The following is a 20,107-nucleotide window of genomic DNA, read 5'->3' on the forward strand; positions in this document are numbered from 1 at the left end:
GCTGCTCAGATTTTGTCATTAAATTCTCTATCAACGGATGTCATAATGCAAAATCCACTGTACATTCCTGGTTTACCCAAGAATTACTCTCACATAAGCTCAATTACAATCTAAGTTGGTGACTTCCCAGCTTCACATCCTTAAAAACCAACTAAACCTCAGCTGCTGTGATTTTCTTCTTGTATTCACTATTTCAGACACTCCTGTTGATTTTGGGAATCAATGAACAGGAATATAGGCATTTAGCCAATCGTAAGCAATTTGGAGATAGTTTATTAAGTCTGTCAAACAGCTGTTTCGATAAAATGCATGACTCAGTTGGGCAAAGGGAGAAAATATATGACCCATGATGGATGCGGATACTTTATCCAAGGCTGTTCAATAGAATGGAGGAGAGGCAGCAATTTTAGGGTGAACTGTGCTGCAGCCTTTGGTGGTAAGTCTTTATTCTTTCGTCGGACTGATGTAGGGGAACCTCAATTAGCTTGTTCCCCTCGATCCTCTCTCTCTCTCCCCACCTAACCCCATTAATGTACCTTATTGGTGGGGGTGGGGGTGGGGGTGGGGGCAGCCCCACTGATATACCTTATTGGGGGTTGCAAGTGCATGTGCTGCGACAACCTGTGCGAATCCTTCCAGTAATGACTCTCCACACATTACACGTGATGTCAGGATGACTGTTCTCCCTTTTAGTTCATTCATTCACACAATGTGGGCATTGCTGGTTAGGCCTGAATTTATTGCCCATCTCTAAATAGTCAACCACTCTTCTGTAGGCCTGAAGTCACATATAGACCAGGCTGGTCAGGAAGGCATGTTTACTTCACTAAAGGACATTAGCTCACCTCTACCGGAGGCTTACGAGTCTAAGAACAAAAACTTACTTTCCCAAACAATATTTAATAATGGAACTTCTGCAATACCAGATGAATCACTGATGCATGCTCAATGAAGCATTGTGACCTCAGTGCTTTTTGTGACTATTACCTTTACTTTTGTTCTCCTATGTTAATGGTCTGTTTAGAAATACGAGAGGAATTCAGCTTTAAAGAGGGGCCCCGATTTCCAACAAGATAGAAATTGATATGCAGAAGGGTCTAGAAGGATACATCTTGCTGAAGAGAAGTTGGAGACTTTAAACAGCAACAAACAGTTGGGCAGAGTTGTCTGTTTGTGTTAGTGTGTCATTATAAATCCTTCAGCTCTGCCATCTGCTCAGTGCATGCAAGCAGTGTTTAAAGTGAGGTTTATTGTGTGTCAATAGCACTCAAAACCTCACTTCTTTGTCCACCTTAATCTCACATCATTGACAGCCAATGCACACTCACGGAAATAAGACTGAAGTCAAACCGCTGGTAAGGTAACACTTTGACTACTCAATGATGTGGTCATGTTTCTGGTTATAAAATCAGCAGAGTGCTATGACAGAACTGGACCCCAGCGCGCGACCCCCAACCCCGCCCCCCCCCCCACCTCCGCCCGGACCCCCAACCCCACCACCCCAACCCACCCACCCCACCCCCCACAGAAAGAGCAATCACCTAGTGACAATTTCCCACTGGAGATCAGAGCAATGCAGTACAAATGGTTGGCTAAAACAAAAATTTATTTGTTAAAAATTGCAATCATATAGAAACAAAAGTATACAGCCTGTAGACAACAATGTTACAGATATCAGACACATTCAAATCTCTTATTCACAATGAATTTCTTACAAAGACTGATAAAGAGCAAGACTTTTTTTTGACTTCTTGGTATGTGGGTCCACATCCTTTGCTGATCACATGAGAGTTCAGGCTGTTCACTTATATATCACTCAACTAATAATGTATAACCCTTTATGGCAACATTCTTTTGTATCACAGACATTAAACCATGCATAGTAATCATCATCTTTTTGAGATGAATGACTGTTAATGGGTTTGAATGCAAGAATGAATTTGTCTTAAAGTTCAGTTGTGAAAATACTGAACAGTAATCAGAATTACTCCAGTGTATGATTAGAATCTAATGAGGATGCTTATTGTTTATTACCTTGGAACCTATAGTTTGAGTCATAGAAACCTACTTGAATTATGCATTCGCAAGTTTTGTGTATGTGGAACATTGCTTAAAAGAGACAAAGATGGGCTGCTGCAAATTTTCATCAGGCAATCTTCAGGACAGAAAGAAGAATGCCACAGTTTTCCACTAACAGAGTGCTGTGCTCAGTTCTACCTATCATACACACTTCAGCAAGGCTATGTATCGATTTTAGTGTTAGCAGAATTCCAAGTAAATGAGCCACAAGTTGGTGGTTGGTTGATTTAAATCAAACAGCACTTTCCTCTGGCTGTTCACAACAGGCGGAAACAGATTGTACTCAACTGGCCTATATTTTCAAAGCTTAAAACAAAACATTTTGGAACAGACTCTGACTGGCCTGCAGGTGCTGAACAATCCCAACTGCGCGAAGAGTAACACGAACAACCAATGGTGATAGTCAGTCAGCTCATATTGTGGCGTGCTAGACGTGATAAATATTCACATACAGCACCTGTTCTCTACAAACACATTGTTCAAGCCTTGCGCCTTTTATCAAATTATCTGAAGGCATGAGGAGCCAATGTTTCCTATTGCTTTCTCATGTCAATGCCTCAACAAACCATTTCTCTCACAATAACAATTGCAGCAATCATTTTAAATTTGGCTTTTATCCATGTTCTGAAATAGCAAATTACTGTTTCATATTTAATCTCTCAAAGGACTTGGGTACAAGCCCACTCTGATCAGTCACTCTACGACAAATAGGCAAGCTGCAGCTTTTTGCAACTAATCCTTATTTCCAGACCACATTTTATCCTTCTCTCCTACAGTAGCCTTATTTTCACCAATCCATCCACTTTAAATTTAGAAACAATGACCAACATATGAATTACATATGAAGATATTAAATAAATACACGGGTCTTGATTTGAAGAAAGACTTTGTTTCTGGCAGACATGGATTATGCCTGAGCGGCCTCCTTGGAAGGGCTGAAGTTATTTAAATGTGCGCAAACCACTAGAATCAAAGCAGATTTCAATCCGCCTGAGCTGAAGAATCAAACCACATCACCAACAGGAACAGCGCAAGGAAAACTGACTTTTTGTAACACCATAGGTTTAGATTTTTGTGATGAAGGCAGTTCTGACAGTGAAATTGAAGCAAGTGGTGGAATGCAGTGTATATCAGAGTTTTAACAATCACTTCAGAACAGAAAGGGACAGGGTCGCTCCAATTCGAACCCGCACAGCTGGGTAGAGAGGCTCAGTGAATCTTCCATGGAAGGTGTGCAACAAGGTGAGCTCACTCCCCCACACACTGTAGAAGGAGATGACCCCACCATCAAAATCGATAAACACTCCAACTGTGGAGGGCTTCTCTGGCTTCACAGCAATTCTCCTCCCATTGTGTAGGGCTGCGAGGGCATCCGGCCCAGAGTGGATGCACCAGGATTTGTCATTAAACCCGAGCAAACAGTCATTGCCTTCTCCTTTCCTGCTGATACTCTTGTAGCACACTCCAATGCTCCAGGCCCCATCACTTTCCTTCACCTGGATCTCCCAGTAAGACTGGCCACAACTCACACCCTTAACACCAAGGATCTGGGGCCATCGGTCAAAGATCTGTGCACTTTTGGGAAACACCTGAATGTAATTCGATGCCGACACAGTTCTGTTGTTGTCCGTCAGAATGAGATATGGATTTGCTGTGTCTGGATCAAGAGTCAGAGTCTGGCCATCTGTCAGTGAAAAATGATGTTAAGGTAAATGGCTTGCTCACTTCCTGCAGAATCTCTGCCCTTTTATGCATTTCACTGTCTTCGAGCACCCTGTTTCCAAATCTGTAAACAGGTCAGCCTTGGTTTATTGGTGGCACACTCGCCTTGACAGTCAGGTGAGGAGTTTGAGTCCCACCCCTTGATACTGAGCACAAATTCCAGACTGACACACTGTGCAGTGCTGATGGAGTGTTCAGTACCAACGCAGTCGGAAGAGGCATCGTCTGAATGAAGTGTTAAACGAATAACCCACCCTCCCATTCACGCGGCACAAATAAAAACTGGGACTCCTTAACAAGTAAGGGAGTTCTCTCCACTTTCGTGGTCAATATCATTCCTTTAACCAACATCTCTCAAACTCAAATGTAAATGAAATCAAATGGCCATATTTCCTCATTAAAGGAAGAATGTGCAGTGTCACAGGGAGAAGGGCTGGGAATGTCATTCGACAAGGTGCGCATGAGGCAAGCAGCTGGCTCAGATATGATGGATCGAATAAGGTATTACTGCGCTGTAACCAGGCCCTGATTACAGTTACCAAAAGTCAGAAGTATTATCTAAGGCAGTTTAGGACACGATGAAAGAAGTGCAAGTTTATTGTCCTTTCCTACAAGATTTCTAATAAATCAGAATCCTGTCTGAAACAGCTGGAGGACAAACAAACTGGCCAGAGTGACTCGGGGGGGGGGGGGGGGGGGGGGGGGGCGTGGCACGGTGGCTCAGTGGTTAGCACTGCAGCCTCACAGGGCCAGGGATCTGGGTTTGATACCAACCTCGGGTAACTCTCTGTGCGGAGTTTGCACATTCTCCCCGTGTTTGCGTGGGTTTCCTCCGGGTGCTCCGGTTTCGTCCCACAGTCCAAAGATGTGCAGGCTGGGTGGATTGGCCATGCTAAATTGTCCGTCGTGTTCAGGGGTGTGTGGGTTATAGGGGGATGGGTCTGGGTGGGATGCTCCAAGGGGCGGTGTGGACTTGTTGGGCCGAAGGGCCTGTTCCCACATTGTAGAGAATCTAGTCTAATCAAGTTTGTCTATGGTCAATTAATGAACTGAGGTTTTCATGTGCAAAAAAAGCAATAAGAGAGAAGGGCTATAATCTTGAAGAAAGACAGGCGATCTCATTGAAATGTACAAAATATTTAAAGCAATACACAGTGCAGACACACATAAGGTGTTTCCCCTGGTTAACGGGTCTGGAACCAATGTCACAATTTAAGATTAAAGTGTATGTCATTTGGTACTGAGATTAGGATAACTTTCTTTCCACAGAGGATGGAGAATCTTTGGAATTCTCTAACCCGAAGAGCAGTGGAAACGCAGTGATTGAGTGTTTAGAGCAGTAGTTGGGAAATATCCAATTATCAATGGGTTATGGGAACAGTATGGGTAGAAGGTACTGAAGAGTTTGATCAGCCATCAGTAATAGGTGGCAGAGCAGGCTCAGTGGGTTAAATGGCCAATTCCTGTTCCTACTATCCAAAGACTTCTGACACAGAGCCACTTGGTGGCTACAATTATATTGTTGCAGCTGAAATGAAGCAGCACAAATGAACCGGAACTCTCAACAGCGAAATTAACAAAAGTGTATAAAACAGGGGGCACGACTTTTAAAAGTGAATTTCTGTCGCATACTTACAGAATTTGACCATCATCTGTCTCCCGCTCTGCTCCTCACCTCCCTCAACTGTACTTTTCATTTCATCTTTCACTTGTGCGCTACTCAAAGAATAAGACGTTGGCCTAGGTGGCAGCGAGACATCCTTCAAGCTGGAAATGTGTACGGTAATGGTAAGGTCATGTGTACATTAAATGAGAATAAGATATGTGAAATAATACATTGCTGCTTAAATACTTACTAAAATATCACAAAACGCAAAGCTTCCAAAAAGGTACAACAGGGCCACAACCAAATCAACTTAAAAACGCCCTTCTAAGGTTGAATTCTAAGAAAGGTTGCCCATTCTGACAGAGTCACGTACTTAGGTTCAGAAAGCTGCCAATTTTGGTGGTAGTAGGACCAGCTTCGTCAGGTTTAAGATGAGAATCATATCTTAACTGATTTATTCAACACATGCACTCTGAGAAACACACAGTCTGATCATGGTTATTCAATTATTCACCAAACGTGAATAATAATGCTATACCACTTACAGACCCCTTTGTCACAGTGAAATGTCTCACCATTTCATGTGACTATCCATTTGGAGGAGAACCATGCTCTGGAGGCAAATACAGCAGCTACTTTACACCAGTACAGTGTCAAAAATAGCACTCTGTTAAGTATGTGTCTTAATTTGTAATCGTGCACGAAGGACTAAGATTGGTCAGGACACACCAGGAGAATGCCCTACTCTTCTTCAATTAGCACTGTCAGATGTTTCTATTCCCAGGAACATGGTGGCAAGAAAGTATAGTTTGTCATCCTCTCAGATTTGTATTAGGTGACACAAAATGAAAAAATGTGTTGCTGAGAGCTATTTTGAATTCACAATGGCTGGCTTGGATAACATTTATGCTCTATGCTGTCTTGTATTGCTTTACATCCATAAAACCATACAGGGGCTGTATACTTGGGTCTCTGCAAAATTGGGAGATGAGGCTGCCCTGTTGCAGTAATTATTTGTGGCATTGCTTCACTCAAAATAGTTGAAATCAGTGTCATTACATACTCTGCGACTCACAAATACTTATAATCCACTCAAAAACACAAAGGGAGGAAACAGACAGCGAGCCTTTATCCACATTTTCTCTTGGGATATTTAGTGATATCCTCAAAGACAAATGTCTCGGACATACTCCTGCAACCTGTAAGTAATAGGCATACCACACTCTACTCCCTGGTTTCCATGTAACTTTTATACTCCTCCAACAGGAAAAAGATTGCCTCCATCTTTCTCCAGCCTTAACTTAGAAAAACCAATAACAAAAATTCCCTGCAAAACCTTGGTAAATCTTTTCTGAACTCTCTTCAGCTTAATAATATCCTTCCTCTAACAGGGTGACCAGAACTGCACACAGTACTCCAGAAGAGGCCTCACCAACAACCGGTACAACCTCAAATCAACATCCCAACTCCTATATTCAAAGGTCTGAGCAATTAAGGCAAAACATGATAATTGCCTTCTTAACAACCTTGTCTGCGCTTGACAAAAACTTCAAAGAATTATGTCGCTGAATCTCTGGATACCTCTGTATACGTCCTGCCCTTCCACCTGTCAGTTGTCCCATTCGCTGCACCGATGTTTAATACAAGCATCTGACAATGTTATGATGAACTGTTGGGGCCATGGGAGTCACTGGTATCAAGCAGACCAAGACTGGCCAAACTGGGTCTATTTATCTGTACTTGCTCAGACAGTTGAGCATAAATCTGAACAAAAGATAGTCATATTTAAACAAGCCACACAGCACTGCAACTGGCTGCATTCATGCAATCATTAAACTGACAAATGCAAAAAAGTATAAAATGAAAACAAACAAACAGCTGATGCTGAAACAAACTGCTGAAAATGCTCTGTGGATTTAGCAGTATCGGTGAATACAGATGGTGGTCAAAGGCGGGCCAAATACCATTTCCCTTCAGAACAGAAGACAGAGTGTAGCGGGTTTTATGCCACTGGGGTGGAGTGGATGAGAGGTACAAAGGGATGGTCAGGGATCAGATAGAGGGCAGGAGATTTTAAATTGCAAAAATAAATTAGTAAAGTGTAAAACTGCTTGTCTGGTGATGCCTTTTGGTTTTACTGAATGACTGAGCAAATTTTTACTTACCGGGCAGTGATGGAGTTAAATTCCTGGAACAAAATAGAAAACACAGTGTAATACAGAGTATTAAAAGCCTCAATCTTACTGGAAGGTTGGCAGTCAGGGTTACAAACACAAATGGAGCCAGCAAAACCACGTATTTACCTTTAGTGATTTGGCAGCACAGAACTTGAGTAATGATGAAAAAAAGCTTTCAAAGTTTTTTGTCTTGGACTCATCAGAAATTCACATTTTAAGGTCAAAATCAACATTTATGTTGTATGAGAGGTGAATGCTCATTGGTTGGCAAGTGGTAAAACCCACAGTTATAGAAATTGACCCTCCATACACCAATTCAAACCAATCAGCACTCTCCTCTCATACAGTGTAAGTGCTAGTGCTTAACTGGTATGCTTGTGAATTTGCTCTGATGAGCACGATGAAAAGCCTCGACAAATGTGTCTTTGTTCAGCAATATATTTACCTGGATGTGAGTTTGCTCGCTGAGCTGGAAGGTTAGTTTTCAGACGTTTCGTCACCATTCTAGGTAACATCATCAGTGAGCCTCCGACGAAGCGCTGGTGTTATGTCCCGCTTTCTATTTATCTGGTTAACCAGATAAATAGAAAGCGGGACATAACACCAGCGCTTCGTCGGAGGCTCACTGATGATGTTACCTAGAATGGTGATGAAACGTCTGAAAACTAACCTTCCAGCTCAGCGAGCAAACTCACATCCAGAACCTCAACCTGAGCTACAAATCTTCTCAAAACTCACTAATATATTTACCTTTATTGGATGTTAAACACACAGAATGCCCCAGTGTTTCACAGAAATGCATGTCGAGCCCCAGTAGCAGGGATTAGACAAGGGTGACAGGCAACGTAGTCCAGACGGTACTTAAATCGAGGCTTTTGAAGGGCAATGGGGATCAGCCTATATGAGCTCATTAACTGAAAGCATTACTGCTATAGGAGTGGGAGACAGGAAACAACCCGACTGCACTTGTCCCAGAGAGAAAACAGCCCAAGGAACACTGCTGGGGTGATGGGCAAAGGGGAGACAGAAGAGTGAGTGTGTGATTGTGTGTGTGTGAGAGATTGTGTGTGTGTGAGAGATTGTGTGTGTGTGAGAGATTGTGTGTGTGTGAGAGATTGTGTGTGTGTGAGAGATTGTGTGTGTGTGTGAGATTGTGTGTGTGTGTGAGATTGTGTGTGTGTGTGAGATTGTGTGTGTGTGTGAGATTGTGTGTGTGTGTGAGATTGTGTGTGTGTGTGAGATTGTGTGTGTGTGTGAGATTGTGTGTGTGTGTGAGATTGTGTGTGTGTGTGAGATTGTGTGTGTGTGTGAGAGGGATTGTGTGCGTGTGATTGTGTGAGAGAGAGAGAGACAGAGAGAGAGAGAGCGACAGCGCACGTGTGCGCGTGGGTGGACAGAAAGAGAAAGGGTAAAGGAAACAGAGAAAGTAAAAAGGGAAAAGAGAGAGAAAGAAAAACAGACAGACTGGCGTTTGGAACAATTGGAGCCTGACGTGTACAGTACTGGCACGGTCTGCTACAATGATAACAAAGCCACAGATAAGAAGTTCAGCAGCAGCTGCCTGAGGCGGAAGTAAACACGTGGCGAGGGATATGTGGTGCCTGAAACAAAGCTAATGATGCTCAGTTTGCAAATGGTCAATTAAACCACTCACACAGGCCATGGAAAGGGAATGGATCCACTTTAAAGGAATTCTTTCTCACGGGGACAAGAAGGTAGTTTTCAATTTTCCCAATACTGACCTGGGAGAAAAGTTGACTGGCCATACCAAGTCCAATGGCCAGAACCCATCAAGGAAGGTTGCAGAGAGGACAGTCCCTGGCCTGGCACATGGAAGGTGAACCCATATAAAAGAGAAAAGCAACCCCCTTCTACACCCATCCAAACCTCTAGCTTCCCATCCAGCTCAGAAAGCTATCCAACAATAACAACAAGACAGAGAACATATGGAAATACCATCGCAAGAAGTACAAATTACACTAATTACACGAACATGAAACAGAACTACTCCTGCTCGTAAATCCTTTGCACTTGTTTGGCAAGTCATGAAACTCTCAGTTTCTCCGGTTGTGGTCTGAACTCCAATTTCTGGTCTGAACTCTACAACCCTCAGCTCCCTTTCTCATCATAAAGCTAACTCAGTTTTGAATAACTTTGCAAGGCCCAACCTCAATTACCTTCTGGGGAAAGAGAATTTCAGACTCCAATCATCCTTAAACTCTCATCTGTCTTAAAGGAGAGAGTTTCTACTCTTAAACCATGTTCCCTAAATTTAGTCTGCTCCACAGAAAACATTCACAGGTAACCACCCGCTTCGGTCCAGGATATTTTGTGTTTCAATAAGATTGTCTTTCTGTCTTCTAAACTCCACAGGGTAGAAACCCAACCTGCTCAACCTTTCTTCATAAGACAGTCTCCTCATCCGAGGAATGAGTCTGTCATTTCTTTGTGAACTGTTTCAAAAACATTAATATCATTTATGTTCAAATAAGGAGACTAAAACTATACAGTACTCCAGATATGGTGTCACCAAGGCCCTGAACAGCCACAATAAAACTTTCTTATATTTATGTAACATTCTCCCAGCAACAAATGATGGCATGTGCCATCTACAGGGAGCTGCTGAATGGGTTTATCGCACAAGGGTCTGAATTATTTCTGAACAGCACAGATAGCTCACCAGTTTTAGCCAGGCATCAGCCCGATTACCTGCTCTGCAGGGAGAGGACGAATAGACCAGAACTCCCATTCTCAGTCACGAATGTCCCTTCTCAGAAAACAAATAAATGTTTCAAAATTGGGCCGGGAGCACTGAGCTCAACTGCAAACCACTCAAGAACGGAACACGCTATTCACACCAATGGAGCAACCTCCCACCCAAACCTAGTTTAATGTCCTTCAGTGACTCTCCTAGATGACTGGCTGCAATGCCCCTGCTGGACCAACAGTCCATAAATCATTGTCATCAGGAGGAGAAAAGCTGGGGAAAATGGAAGATTTATAAAGCAATCTATTGTAAAAGTAGATATGTAGATGATCACTGTGGCAAACTATTAAGCACAAGTAATGTAAACAAAGGGAGATGACTAGTGGGCAATATTATTGATCATTTAGTATATTCAGCTGGTTTATAGATTACTGTGAGTAAAAGCTACATTAACATATTCATCACCTGTATAAATAGGATGTCATCGTATTTTTCTGACAGGTTGTTCAGATCAGTTAGAGACTTCTCAAATTCTTCTGCTGCATTCTGGATGTTGAGAATCCTTGCATCGATCTCTGCTGTTACTTGGACTTTCTCTCTGTCCAGCTCGTCAAAAGCTTTCCTCTCATCATCATCAATCTGCCGCCTGAGAGCCTCGTACTTCTCCTCAGCATTTATTTCCTTCTCCTTTATCGCTGCCTTTGGTGGCAAGGTTTGAGTAAGTACATAATACAGGGGCTTTACACAAGACAGATCTTGCACATTCATTCTTCATCATCAGTGATGTCAGCTGTACCTCAGGGGCTGGTAATCTGTCCTACAGGGAGGAAGGTTCAGAGTTCAAGCCCCTCTCCTGAAACTCCAGCTCTAGACTAACCCTCCAGTACAGTTCTGAGACAGATGTGACATTACACTTTTTTTTGGATGAAGCATTAAACCAAGATCCTGTTCATCTCTCCAGTGGACAGAAAATATCTATTTGAGAAAAAGTTGGCAGCGTCCTGGTCAATGTTTGCCCCTTCACCAACATCCCAAGCTGATGAGTCGCTCATGATCTTTCAACAGTAGTAGATTTGCCAACTTTAGGGGCATTTAAATGGTCATTGGATAAACATATGGATGATAACAGAATAGTGGAGGATAGATGGGCTTCAGATTGGTTTCACAGGTCGGTGCAACATTGACGGCCGAAGGGCCTGTACTGCGCTGTACTGTTCGATGTTTGTCACTGTGGAAACTCACAGCACCCAAATTCCCTACAGCCAATCACTCTAATAATGTCAAGTGTCCGGAGATAATGCAAAATCTTTCTTTTCTCATATAGTATGCCAGTAGTAAGCCCATACTGTGAATCAGAGGGAAGGAAATTGCAACAAACAAACAATTCCATCCCACTTTTTTCACACCGAAAATACAACTTTTTATACCTCAGATCAAAACAGTGTATATTTGTTGCATTTGAATTCTGAATGAACATTAAACAGGAGGAATAGGCCTGGGATGAAAAATTAAGGAAAAGCAAAAAAATTAGGGGACCACTGATGTTAATGAACTTTCTGTCAGCACCCATGCCCCATCTAATCAGTGTGTTTCAATCACTCCATCCAACACACTATGTGCACTGAGGGAGGTTTTGGCCTAAGAAATTTCCCTTGGTTAAATGAGTGGGGTTAACACATCAACAAAGACTGAAAATTAACCAGGGAGAGCAATATAGCACTGGGCCATTCCACTGTCCTCTATCATCCCTTCAGATTATTTGAGCACAGGTCAAGAACTGAAGCTCAGCTGATTTATAAAAAAGGTCAGTGAATCCTTCAAGCTATTCTGCCATTCAATGAGGCTGATCATTCATTTCAGCATCAATTTCCTGCACCCCCTGTGTCCCTTGATGTTGTTAAGATATAGAAATCTATCTTACCCAACAAGTAAACCTCAACAATCCGCTGGGCAGATTCTTCTGATATTTAGACAGAACTTGTTCAAATTCCCCACTCCCATTGTTGGTCTAAACTCATCACTGACCAGGATAAACCCAAATTGATTCAGAGTCAATGTATATTATATTAATACATTGTGGATCAAATAAGGCTAGACAAACAAGAGGTAAGAAAGATTTTGTATTTCAGCAACATCAGTCTACATCAAAGCTCTTTAGAGCCAATGAGGTACCTTTAAAGTATAATCACTAACGTAATGCAGGAAAAGCAACAGTTAAACTGTCCATAGTAAAATCTAATAAACATTCGTTAATGACCATATAATGTGTTTTTAGGACCTGATCAAGGGGCAAATATGGCTCAGGACAACAGGAAAACCCATCCAATCTTCCGCAAAATACTGCCATAGAATCTTAGACGGAGCTTTAGTTTCTGAAAGGGACCACATTGGACTAGAGTTTCAGCCTGGATTAAGTGCTCAAGCCTTTGAAGTGGCACCTGAAGGCAGGTGTCAGACTTAAAAGTGTGAATGCTATCCCATAATATCAGCTGGCATCATCTGACATTAAGCTTTTGAAAATTTAAATTCATCAAACGACTGATTTACTCACCAAAGCATTTTGCTTCTCTTTCTTAACATCTTCGATAGCAGCGTGTGAAATTTTAACTTTGTTCCTGAGTTCCTCCTGTTGATCTCCCAAATTATTCTAACAGGGAACAACAGAGATAAAATTATTCCAAGTTGATACATCATCATTCATAAAATTTATAAATAATAATGTACATGATGAATGAAAAATCAACAGAGTCGAGCTATAGTATAAATGTATTACAGTTAACTTTTCATTTTTATTCTGTAAATTAGAGATCTGCATTTTTCACATGTCATTAGTTAAATACTGAAATGTTCATAACTGTACAGTTTTTTTAAAATTTTGTCTTCAATTCAATGATTGTATGTCACTATGGAGTTGTAGTTACTGGTTTCATTTGTGCTATCCCAATTTAGTACCAGCTATCATGGTGATTATTAATTAACCAAATATTCATGGATCTAACTGAAAGATTTGCACAACTATCCAAGTTTTGCTATACAAATAAAACTCCCCATACATGACATTGGTACTTGGGGACACAGTTTAACGCTATGGTTTCCCATTTAAGACAGAGATTAGGACAGTAGAGCTGTCCACCTGAGAAACTATCTTCCTTGTGCTGCTGTGGAGGCAGGGTTATTGAACATTTGTAAAGCTGGAGATTTCTGACAATGCAAAGAAGGAACAGGGAAGAAAATGGATATGAGGTCACAAAAAATCAGTGCAATGGTAATGAACTCTTACTACAACTGTACAAGGTACTGGTGAGATCACATTATAGAGGAGAGAGTAGTTTTGGTCCCCTTATTCAAGGAAAGATATAAGTTCATTGGAGGCAGTTCAGTGAAGGATTATTGGGGATGATACTTGGCATAGAGGGATTTTCTTACGAGCAAAGGTTGAACAGCTTGGGACTTTTCTCATTGAGCCAGAGGGTGAGAATCAAGAGGTGCCAGTTTATAACTGAAATGAGGAGCAATTTCTTCTCTCAGAGGGTTGTGTCTTTGGAACACCCCGCCACAGAGAGCTGTGGGGAGCAGGCTATATTTAAGGCTGAGATAGCTGGATTCTTGATCAGGCGGGGAATCAAAGGTTATGAGGAAAACACGGTTGAGTGGATGTGAGGAATGTCAGATCAACCACAATTCTATGAGACGGCAGAACAGGCTTCAGGGGCCCAAAAGGCCTACTGCCAGTTCCGTTCGCAATTACGACGTGCTGTAAATATACAGGCCTTCTCAAGATATAGGATGGGAGCAGAAAAGGGCTTATTTGTGAGATCCCAGGTATTTTAATAAACCTGCGATCAGAGAAAATGGGAACTGCAGGTGCTGGGGAATCCAAGATCACCAAGTGTGGGGCTGGACGAGCACAGCAGGCCAAGCAGCATCTCAGGAGCACAGAATCCGAGAAGGGTCTAGGCCCGAAACATCAGCTTTTGTGCTCCTGAGACGCTGCTTGGCCTGCTGTGTTCATCCAGCCCCACAGTTGGTGATCTTAGTGAACCTGTTCAGACACCTGCGCGGCACAGATGCGGCTTGTACCCGCGTTCATCTGCTAACTCTACCGCACGATGTACTAAGGGCCGCAGCCCCCGGACGCACACAAGAGGCTCGGACACGAACGCACACACCCTCAGCTCCTCCACTGCTTCACTGACGCTGATTAAGTCGTGGCCCTTGTGGCTCCCTATGAGCGCGCAGAGGCTGCAGACGCAGGCGGCATCGTCCCTGCAGTAGATCTCCAGCAGCTTCTGGTGTCGCGCGCACTTGGCGGTCGCCATGGCGGCGGCGGCGGGCTCGGCCAGGGGGTGGGCCCTCAGCACCGGGCTCTCCTGGTGCAGCCGCAGGTGCAGGGGGCACAGGGACACCTCGCAGCGGAGGCAGCTCCTGAGGGCCGAGCGCCGCTTCCTGGTGCAGTAGGTGCACGGCACGACGCCGCGGCGGGGCTCCGGGGCCAGGTAGCCGGCCACGATGTTGGCCAGCTGGAAGTTCTTCTCCAGGCGGGGCCTGTCCGCCCAGGCCGCCCGGCACTGCGGGCACGAGTAGGCCTCGGCCTCCCTCCACACCGCCTCCAGGCAGCCCCGGCAGAAGCTGTGCTTGCAGCTCAGAATCACCGGCTCGGTGTAAATCTCCAGGCAGACCTGGCAGGTCAGCTCCTCCTCCAGGGGATCCCGCACAGCCGCCGCCATGGTGCAGCGCCGGAAGTGGAGCCGGCGGGAAGGGGAGGAGGAAGCAGGTTGCGCCCCTTCTTTGGTGCACTGCCCGTAGAATCCCTGGCGGCAGACCTGAACCTCCGCCTCGGTTCCGCCTGGCCACCAGCAGTTTCTCACTCAATTCTCTGAAGATTGTTATGAGTACAATTAATACCTGTCGCAGTACTATCCCATTCATCACATCATGTTGATTATTCATTTTAATACTGACATGAAAGCACAGGCCGTTTTTTTTCTTGCAACCCAGACAATTTTCGATGCCCTTTTGTTTGCTGCCCAGACAATTTTTGTTCCCAGCCATAGGGGAGAAACCAGTAAAACTTGTGAATGACACATACTGGTCTGACTCATCTTGTATACCCTCAAAATGGACGACCAGTAGCACCAGTACGTTTACTGCACACCGGTATTGTTTTTACTGGTTTATCCCTCTGGGCAGGTTTTTGCAGCCCAGACAACTTTTTAAAAAATTTTGTTTTTGTTCACTTGTTTCTTTTTATTTCTCATTTTGCTGCCTTCTAATGATCAACCCTTGTTAACAATTTGATGATAATGTTAACTTACTAATCACCACAACACGACTGAACAACAAAGATGGGACTTCTGCTGAAAGGAAAAAAAAGAGAAATGAAAGGGGCCAAGGGAGGCCTGCAGTCACAGTAAATGATGCAAACTCACTTGGTGTTTCAAAAAAAAAGTGGTCACCATTAGAAAGATAAAGCAACGATTGTCAGACCTTTTTGTTTGAAGGCTCTACTTTCAAGCAAATTAGTACACCCCCCAAAAGGGAAAAACAAAATTTTCTTTAAAAAAAGGTACTTGGAAATGAGCATACTGGCTGTTCTGTAGTTCCATTTTGAAGTACACAAGACCAGTATACGTCATTTGTAAGTTTTACTGGTTTTTCCTTCCTGGGTGGGTGCCTTCCCCTTCATTTTTAGCACAATACTCTTAACGTGGAAGTCCTGCATGGAAAGTGTGTTTTAGTAAAGGTTTTGAGAAACGGATATTTGTTTACTCATATCAGTGTGTAAAGATATTAGAGTGTGCTTGATTTTCATACAGAAAGTGCCTGGTGTGAAGTTTGAAAATGGCATTCATAAGTCGACCGCAGTATTGAGGTCTACGTTCAGGTAAGACTTCTGATGCCTGCTGAGAAAATTAGAGGCAGCATTATAGCTGGGAGTTAAATCTTTTTATAAATTTAATTGAAAACAGTTTACATTGGGCATAGGAGATAGAAGGAACAGCAGATGCTGGAGAATCTGAGATAACAAAGTGTGGAGCTGGATGAACACAGCAGATGAGCAGAAAGGCTGATGTTTTTTTCTGAAGAAGGGTCTAGGCCTGAAACGTCAGCCTTCCTGCTCCTGTGATGCTGCTTGGCCTGCTGTGTTCATCCAGCTCCACACTTTGTTATCTTACACTGGACATGATTTTTGAATGTTTCCACCTCTTGTTAGATACAATGGCGGCAGTTGCAAAATACGCATATGTCAGATTCCTTGACGACAATGGTGTATCCAGGATTGTGTCTATTCAGGAGGACATCAAAAAATTTAAGCTCCTGACCCACAATCCCAGCAAAGTGTATATGGTTCGATGGATCCAGGCAAGCATTGGCAAATCAGAGGACTATGACTCTGGGGAATACACGCGCAGCCCCAATGATCCATACTGTAAAGCACAGATCATGTTGCTTGCAGGTAAGTGTGATTATCCATTGCAACAGTTGTGTTTGACAATGAAGCCATTGATTATAATTCTTGTGGTCCCACCTCCAGAGTCCCCCGAAGAGATCAGGGCAGAAACAGCTAAGCGTAGGCTGCTGATGTGTCCTACCTGGGATAGCAATGTGGAATGGGAGAGCGCTGATGATCGGCCTGGCCCAAGCAGAAACACACAGGGGAAGAGGGCATTGGAAGCCACCAGTGTAACTATGGTAGGTGCTTGAGCCATTCGTTTGGTTTTGTTGAGAAATAGTTAACAATGCGGAGACACATCTAATAAAGAATAGCACATGATGTATGGAACTATATCCCTCACCCATGCCAAAAAGGTAGCCTCCAATTTCTCTTTGTTGGCAGAAGGATAAGAGAGCTCGGACAGAAAGTGCCTGGAGAAAGCATCTGCAGAGGCTAATGGATGGTTTCAAGACTGAGATGCCCGACTGTGCCCTGGGGGGCATGACAGACTCGCTCTCTGTCTCAGGAGCGTTTGTGAATGAAATGGCCCCTCCATCAAGGATGGTCGAACACGACTGGCAGGAAAGGAGACCAGGGCTCGTGCAGGTGGAGGCTGAGAACAAAGTCCTCAGGCAGAAGGTGGAATCCCTAAACAGTGACCTTCAGGAGGCCACAAGAATCATCCGTCGTCTACAGGAGAGAATGGACCAGCTGCAGGACCTTAACTGCCGACTCCAGGAGCAACTCCTAAGCCGTGCCCAGTGTAACTGATCTGTTTGCTGATTTTTGCGATGGTGTGATTTTCTTGTTTCAGATCCAGTTATGGGGAAGGTGAGAATAAAGGGCTTATTTCTTTTTGTTTTGCTGTGTGTTGTAGCACGCCGACCTGCACTGTCCAGACGGGCCGTGGATCTGACGAGACCAGTACCGCCCACATCAGTGCAGATGCGTACAGAGCCTTCACCCACATCCACTGGCTCACATGGCGAGACTAACCCTTCTGCAGACAATCTCTATACTCCCATTGATGGAATGGTAACTATAGAGTCACACAACACAGAAACAGACCCTTCAGCCCACCTCATCCGTGCCAAGTCCCAATTCCACGTGTTTGGCCCAGAATCGTCTATAAATTTCCTATCTATGTACCTGTCCAAATGTTTTTTAAATGTAATAACTCTCTACCATTACCAATGGCAGCTCATTCTACATGTGAACATAAGTTGCCCCTCAGGTCCATTTAAAATCTTTCCCCTCTCACCTTAAACCTGTGCCCTCTAGTTTTGAACTCCCCAATCTTCTGGAAAAGACCTTGGCTATTTACCTTATCTATGCCCCTTCATGATTTGATAAACCTTTACAAGGTCACCCCTCAGCTTCCAACGCTCCAGTGAAAAAAATCCCAGCCTACCCAGCCTCTCTTATAACTCAAATCCTCCAGACCCATTAACATTCTGGTAAATCTTTTCTTTCCAATTTAATAACATCCTTCCTACAGCAGGGCAACCAGAACTGTACACAGTACTCCAAAAGTGGCCTAATCAACATCCTGTACAGCCGCAACATGACATCTCAACTCCTATACTCAGTGCTCTGACCAATAAAAGGCAAGCGTGTCAAACACTTTCTTCACCATCCTGTCTACCTGTGACTCCCCTTTCAAGCAAGTGTGTACCTGAACCGCTAGGTCTCTGTTCGACAACACTCCCTAGGACCCTACCATTAACTGTGTAAGTTTTGCCCTTGTTTGTCTTAACAAAATGCGACACCTTGCATTTATCTAAATTAAACTCCATCTGCCACTCCTTGGGCCAATAGCGTAGTTGATCCAAATCCTGTTGTATTCTTAGATCATCATCTTCACTGTCCACTGTATCACCAAATTTTGCACCGAGTAATGCTGAATCTCTAGTACAGCAGTTGCGATGTTAAAATCTGTCTGCAGTGTTCCAGCTGTAAAGCATCTCCTGTGTGTGCACATAGCCTCTGTAGGTTCACAGTGCCTTAAGCTGCATTATTTCCAGCAGAAAACTGAAAAGTACTTTTTTTTTGCCTCAGGTACAACTTCAGGGTGGTCTGCAGGTTACAGAGCGCCAGTGGGAAAATGTTCTGCGATCGAAGACAAACTCGATGTTTGTCAAGACCCTAGCTGCTGCCGTATGGGGCTCAGACGTGCTCCGCAACAGGTCGATCCATGGCAGAGTGTGTGCCCGCTTCATCAATGCGGACACACCTCCTGTACCCAAACCTGCACTTTCTCCTGTCAAACTCAGTGCTGTTAAAGGTAGGTTCTACTGCAAACTCTGATAGCATTTATGTGTTCCCTTACATGCCCTCGATACCTAGCCTTCAGGGTCTAAAACATCTTGCCGGTTCTGAATGTACCATTCATACTGTCGTGCTTCATCTCCTACACAGACCAGTGAGGACTCAGCCATGCAGGTCAAATTTGTGTTTATTCAAACAAACTCAGAGCGAGTTCTGAGGAAGGGTCACTCAACCTGAAAAGTTAGCTCTGATTTCTCTCCACAGATGCTGCGGGACCTGCTATGCTTTTCCAGCAATTTCTGTTTTTGAAACTCAGAGAGTGCCTCGGGCTGGCTGAACTGAACTCTGATCATTCTGTCCGGTTCTGTCTGATACACGCAGGAAACCAAAAACATTCATACTCCAGCAAAAGCAAAATACTGCAGATGCTGTAAGTCTGAAGCAAACAGCAAATAGCTGGAGAAACTCAGCAGAGAGAGAAACAGTTAATATTTTAAGTCCAGGATGACTCTTTTTCAGAATCTTTATACCGCTGCAATCATTATTTACATTTCATTTGTGTACAATAAACAGAAATCCATGTTTTTTTGGCTTAATCTGTCTACAAGTATCTGTTTATATTCTCTAGACTGCTCCTAAGGCTGATAAAGATCTTAGTGCGTACAAGGTACCCCTCCAGTCATTTCTGATGATGTGAACACTTTAAGGTGTTCAAGGTTCACGCTGCTAAAATGTGTCTTACTGTACTGGCTTGTAAGGTGTCATTATAGTCCTGTTGTAACGACTTTCTATAAAATATTATTTAACCCACACTGCAGTATGATGACTTCATGAATTATATTTTCCCTCTGTTCTCCCCCACTTTCAGCTTGCTACGGCCACTACCTCAGATCTAAGGGGATGAGTACTGAAGGGGTCTGCAAGGAGCAAGCCCGTGTCCATAGTTATATATCGGAGAAGATTATGGACCTAAACAGAACAAGAAAAAGCAGCCAAGCACAACAGTCAGTGTCACAGTGATGAGGAGGGAGGGATTCTGCATTTTTATAAATGTTTCTCCTTTTAAAAGGGTTGCCATTTTCAGAGGGTAATGTACACTGTTATGATTTAGA

The 20,107-nt window shown here is 43.6% G+C and overlaps 2 protein-coding genes across 11 annotated transcripts; one reads left to right on the forward strand and one right to left on the reverse strand.

The window, feature by feature from the left end:
* Positions 1 to 1,588: 1,588 nt before the first annotated feature.
* Positions 1,589 to 15,049, reverse strand: LOC125457611 (E3 ubiquitin-protein ligase TRIM11-like). The gene is made up of 6 exons (XM_048542074.2): positions 14,461 to 15,049; positions 12,843 to 12,938; positions 10,757 to 10,990; positions 7,573 to 7,595; positions 5,438 to 5,568; positions 1,589 to 3,763 (listed from the first exon to the last, which is right to left on the reverse strand). Exons 1-6 carry the CDS (start codon positions 15,016 to 15,018, stop codon positions 3,225 to 3,227), a joined length of 1,581 nt encoding a protein of 526 aa, XP_048398031.2. The 5' UTR covers positions 15,019 to 15,049; the 3' UTR covers positions 1,589 to 3,224.
* Positions 14,617 to 20,107, forward strand: LOC125457612 (BEN domain-containing protein 5-like). Of its 10 annotated transcripts, none has more exons than XM_048542079.2 (8): positions 14,618 to 15,701; positions 16,108 to 16,175; positions 16,506 to 16,984; positions 17,130 to 17,490; positions 17,605 to 17,762; positions 18,786 to 19,011; positions 19,260 to 19,425; positions 19,864 to 20,001. In XM_048542079.2, the coding sequence occupies exons 3-8, from the start codon at positions 16,511 to 16,513 to the stop codon at positions 19,889 to 19,891; spliced, it is 1,413 nt and encodes a 470-aa protein (XP_048398036.1). In that variant the 5' UTR covers positions 14,618 to 15,701; positions 16,108 to 16,175; positions 16,506 to 16,510; the 3' UTR covers positions 19,892 to 20,001. The 10 variants fall into 10 exon arrangements, with proteins under 10 accessions (XP_059506939.1, XP_059506941.1, XP_059506940.1 ...); XM_048542082.2 differs by having other exon boundaries at positions 14,618 to 15,448; XM_048542080.2 differs by having other exon boundaries at positions 14,618 to 15,429.

This window comes from Stegostoma tigrinum, chromosome 14, assembly GCF_030684315.1.
Source record: "Stegostoma tigrinum isolate sSteTig4 chromosome 14, sSteTig4.hap1, whole genome shotgun sequence".
Lineage (NCBI taxonomy): Eukaryota > Metazoa > Chordata > Chondrichthyes > Orectolobiformes > Stegostomatidae > Stegostoma > Stegostoma tigrinum.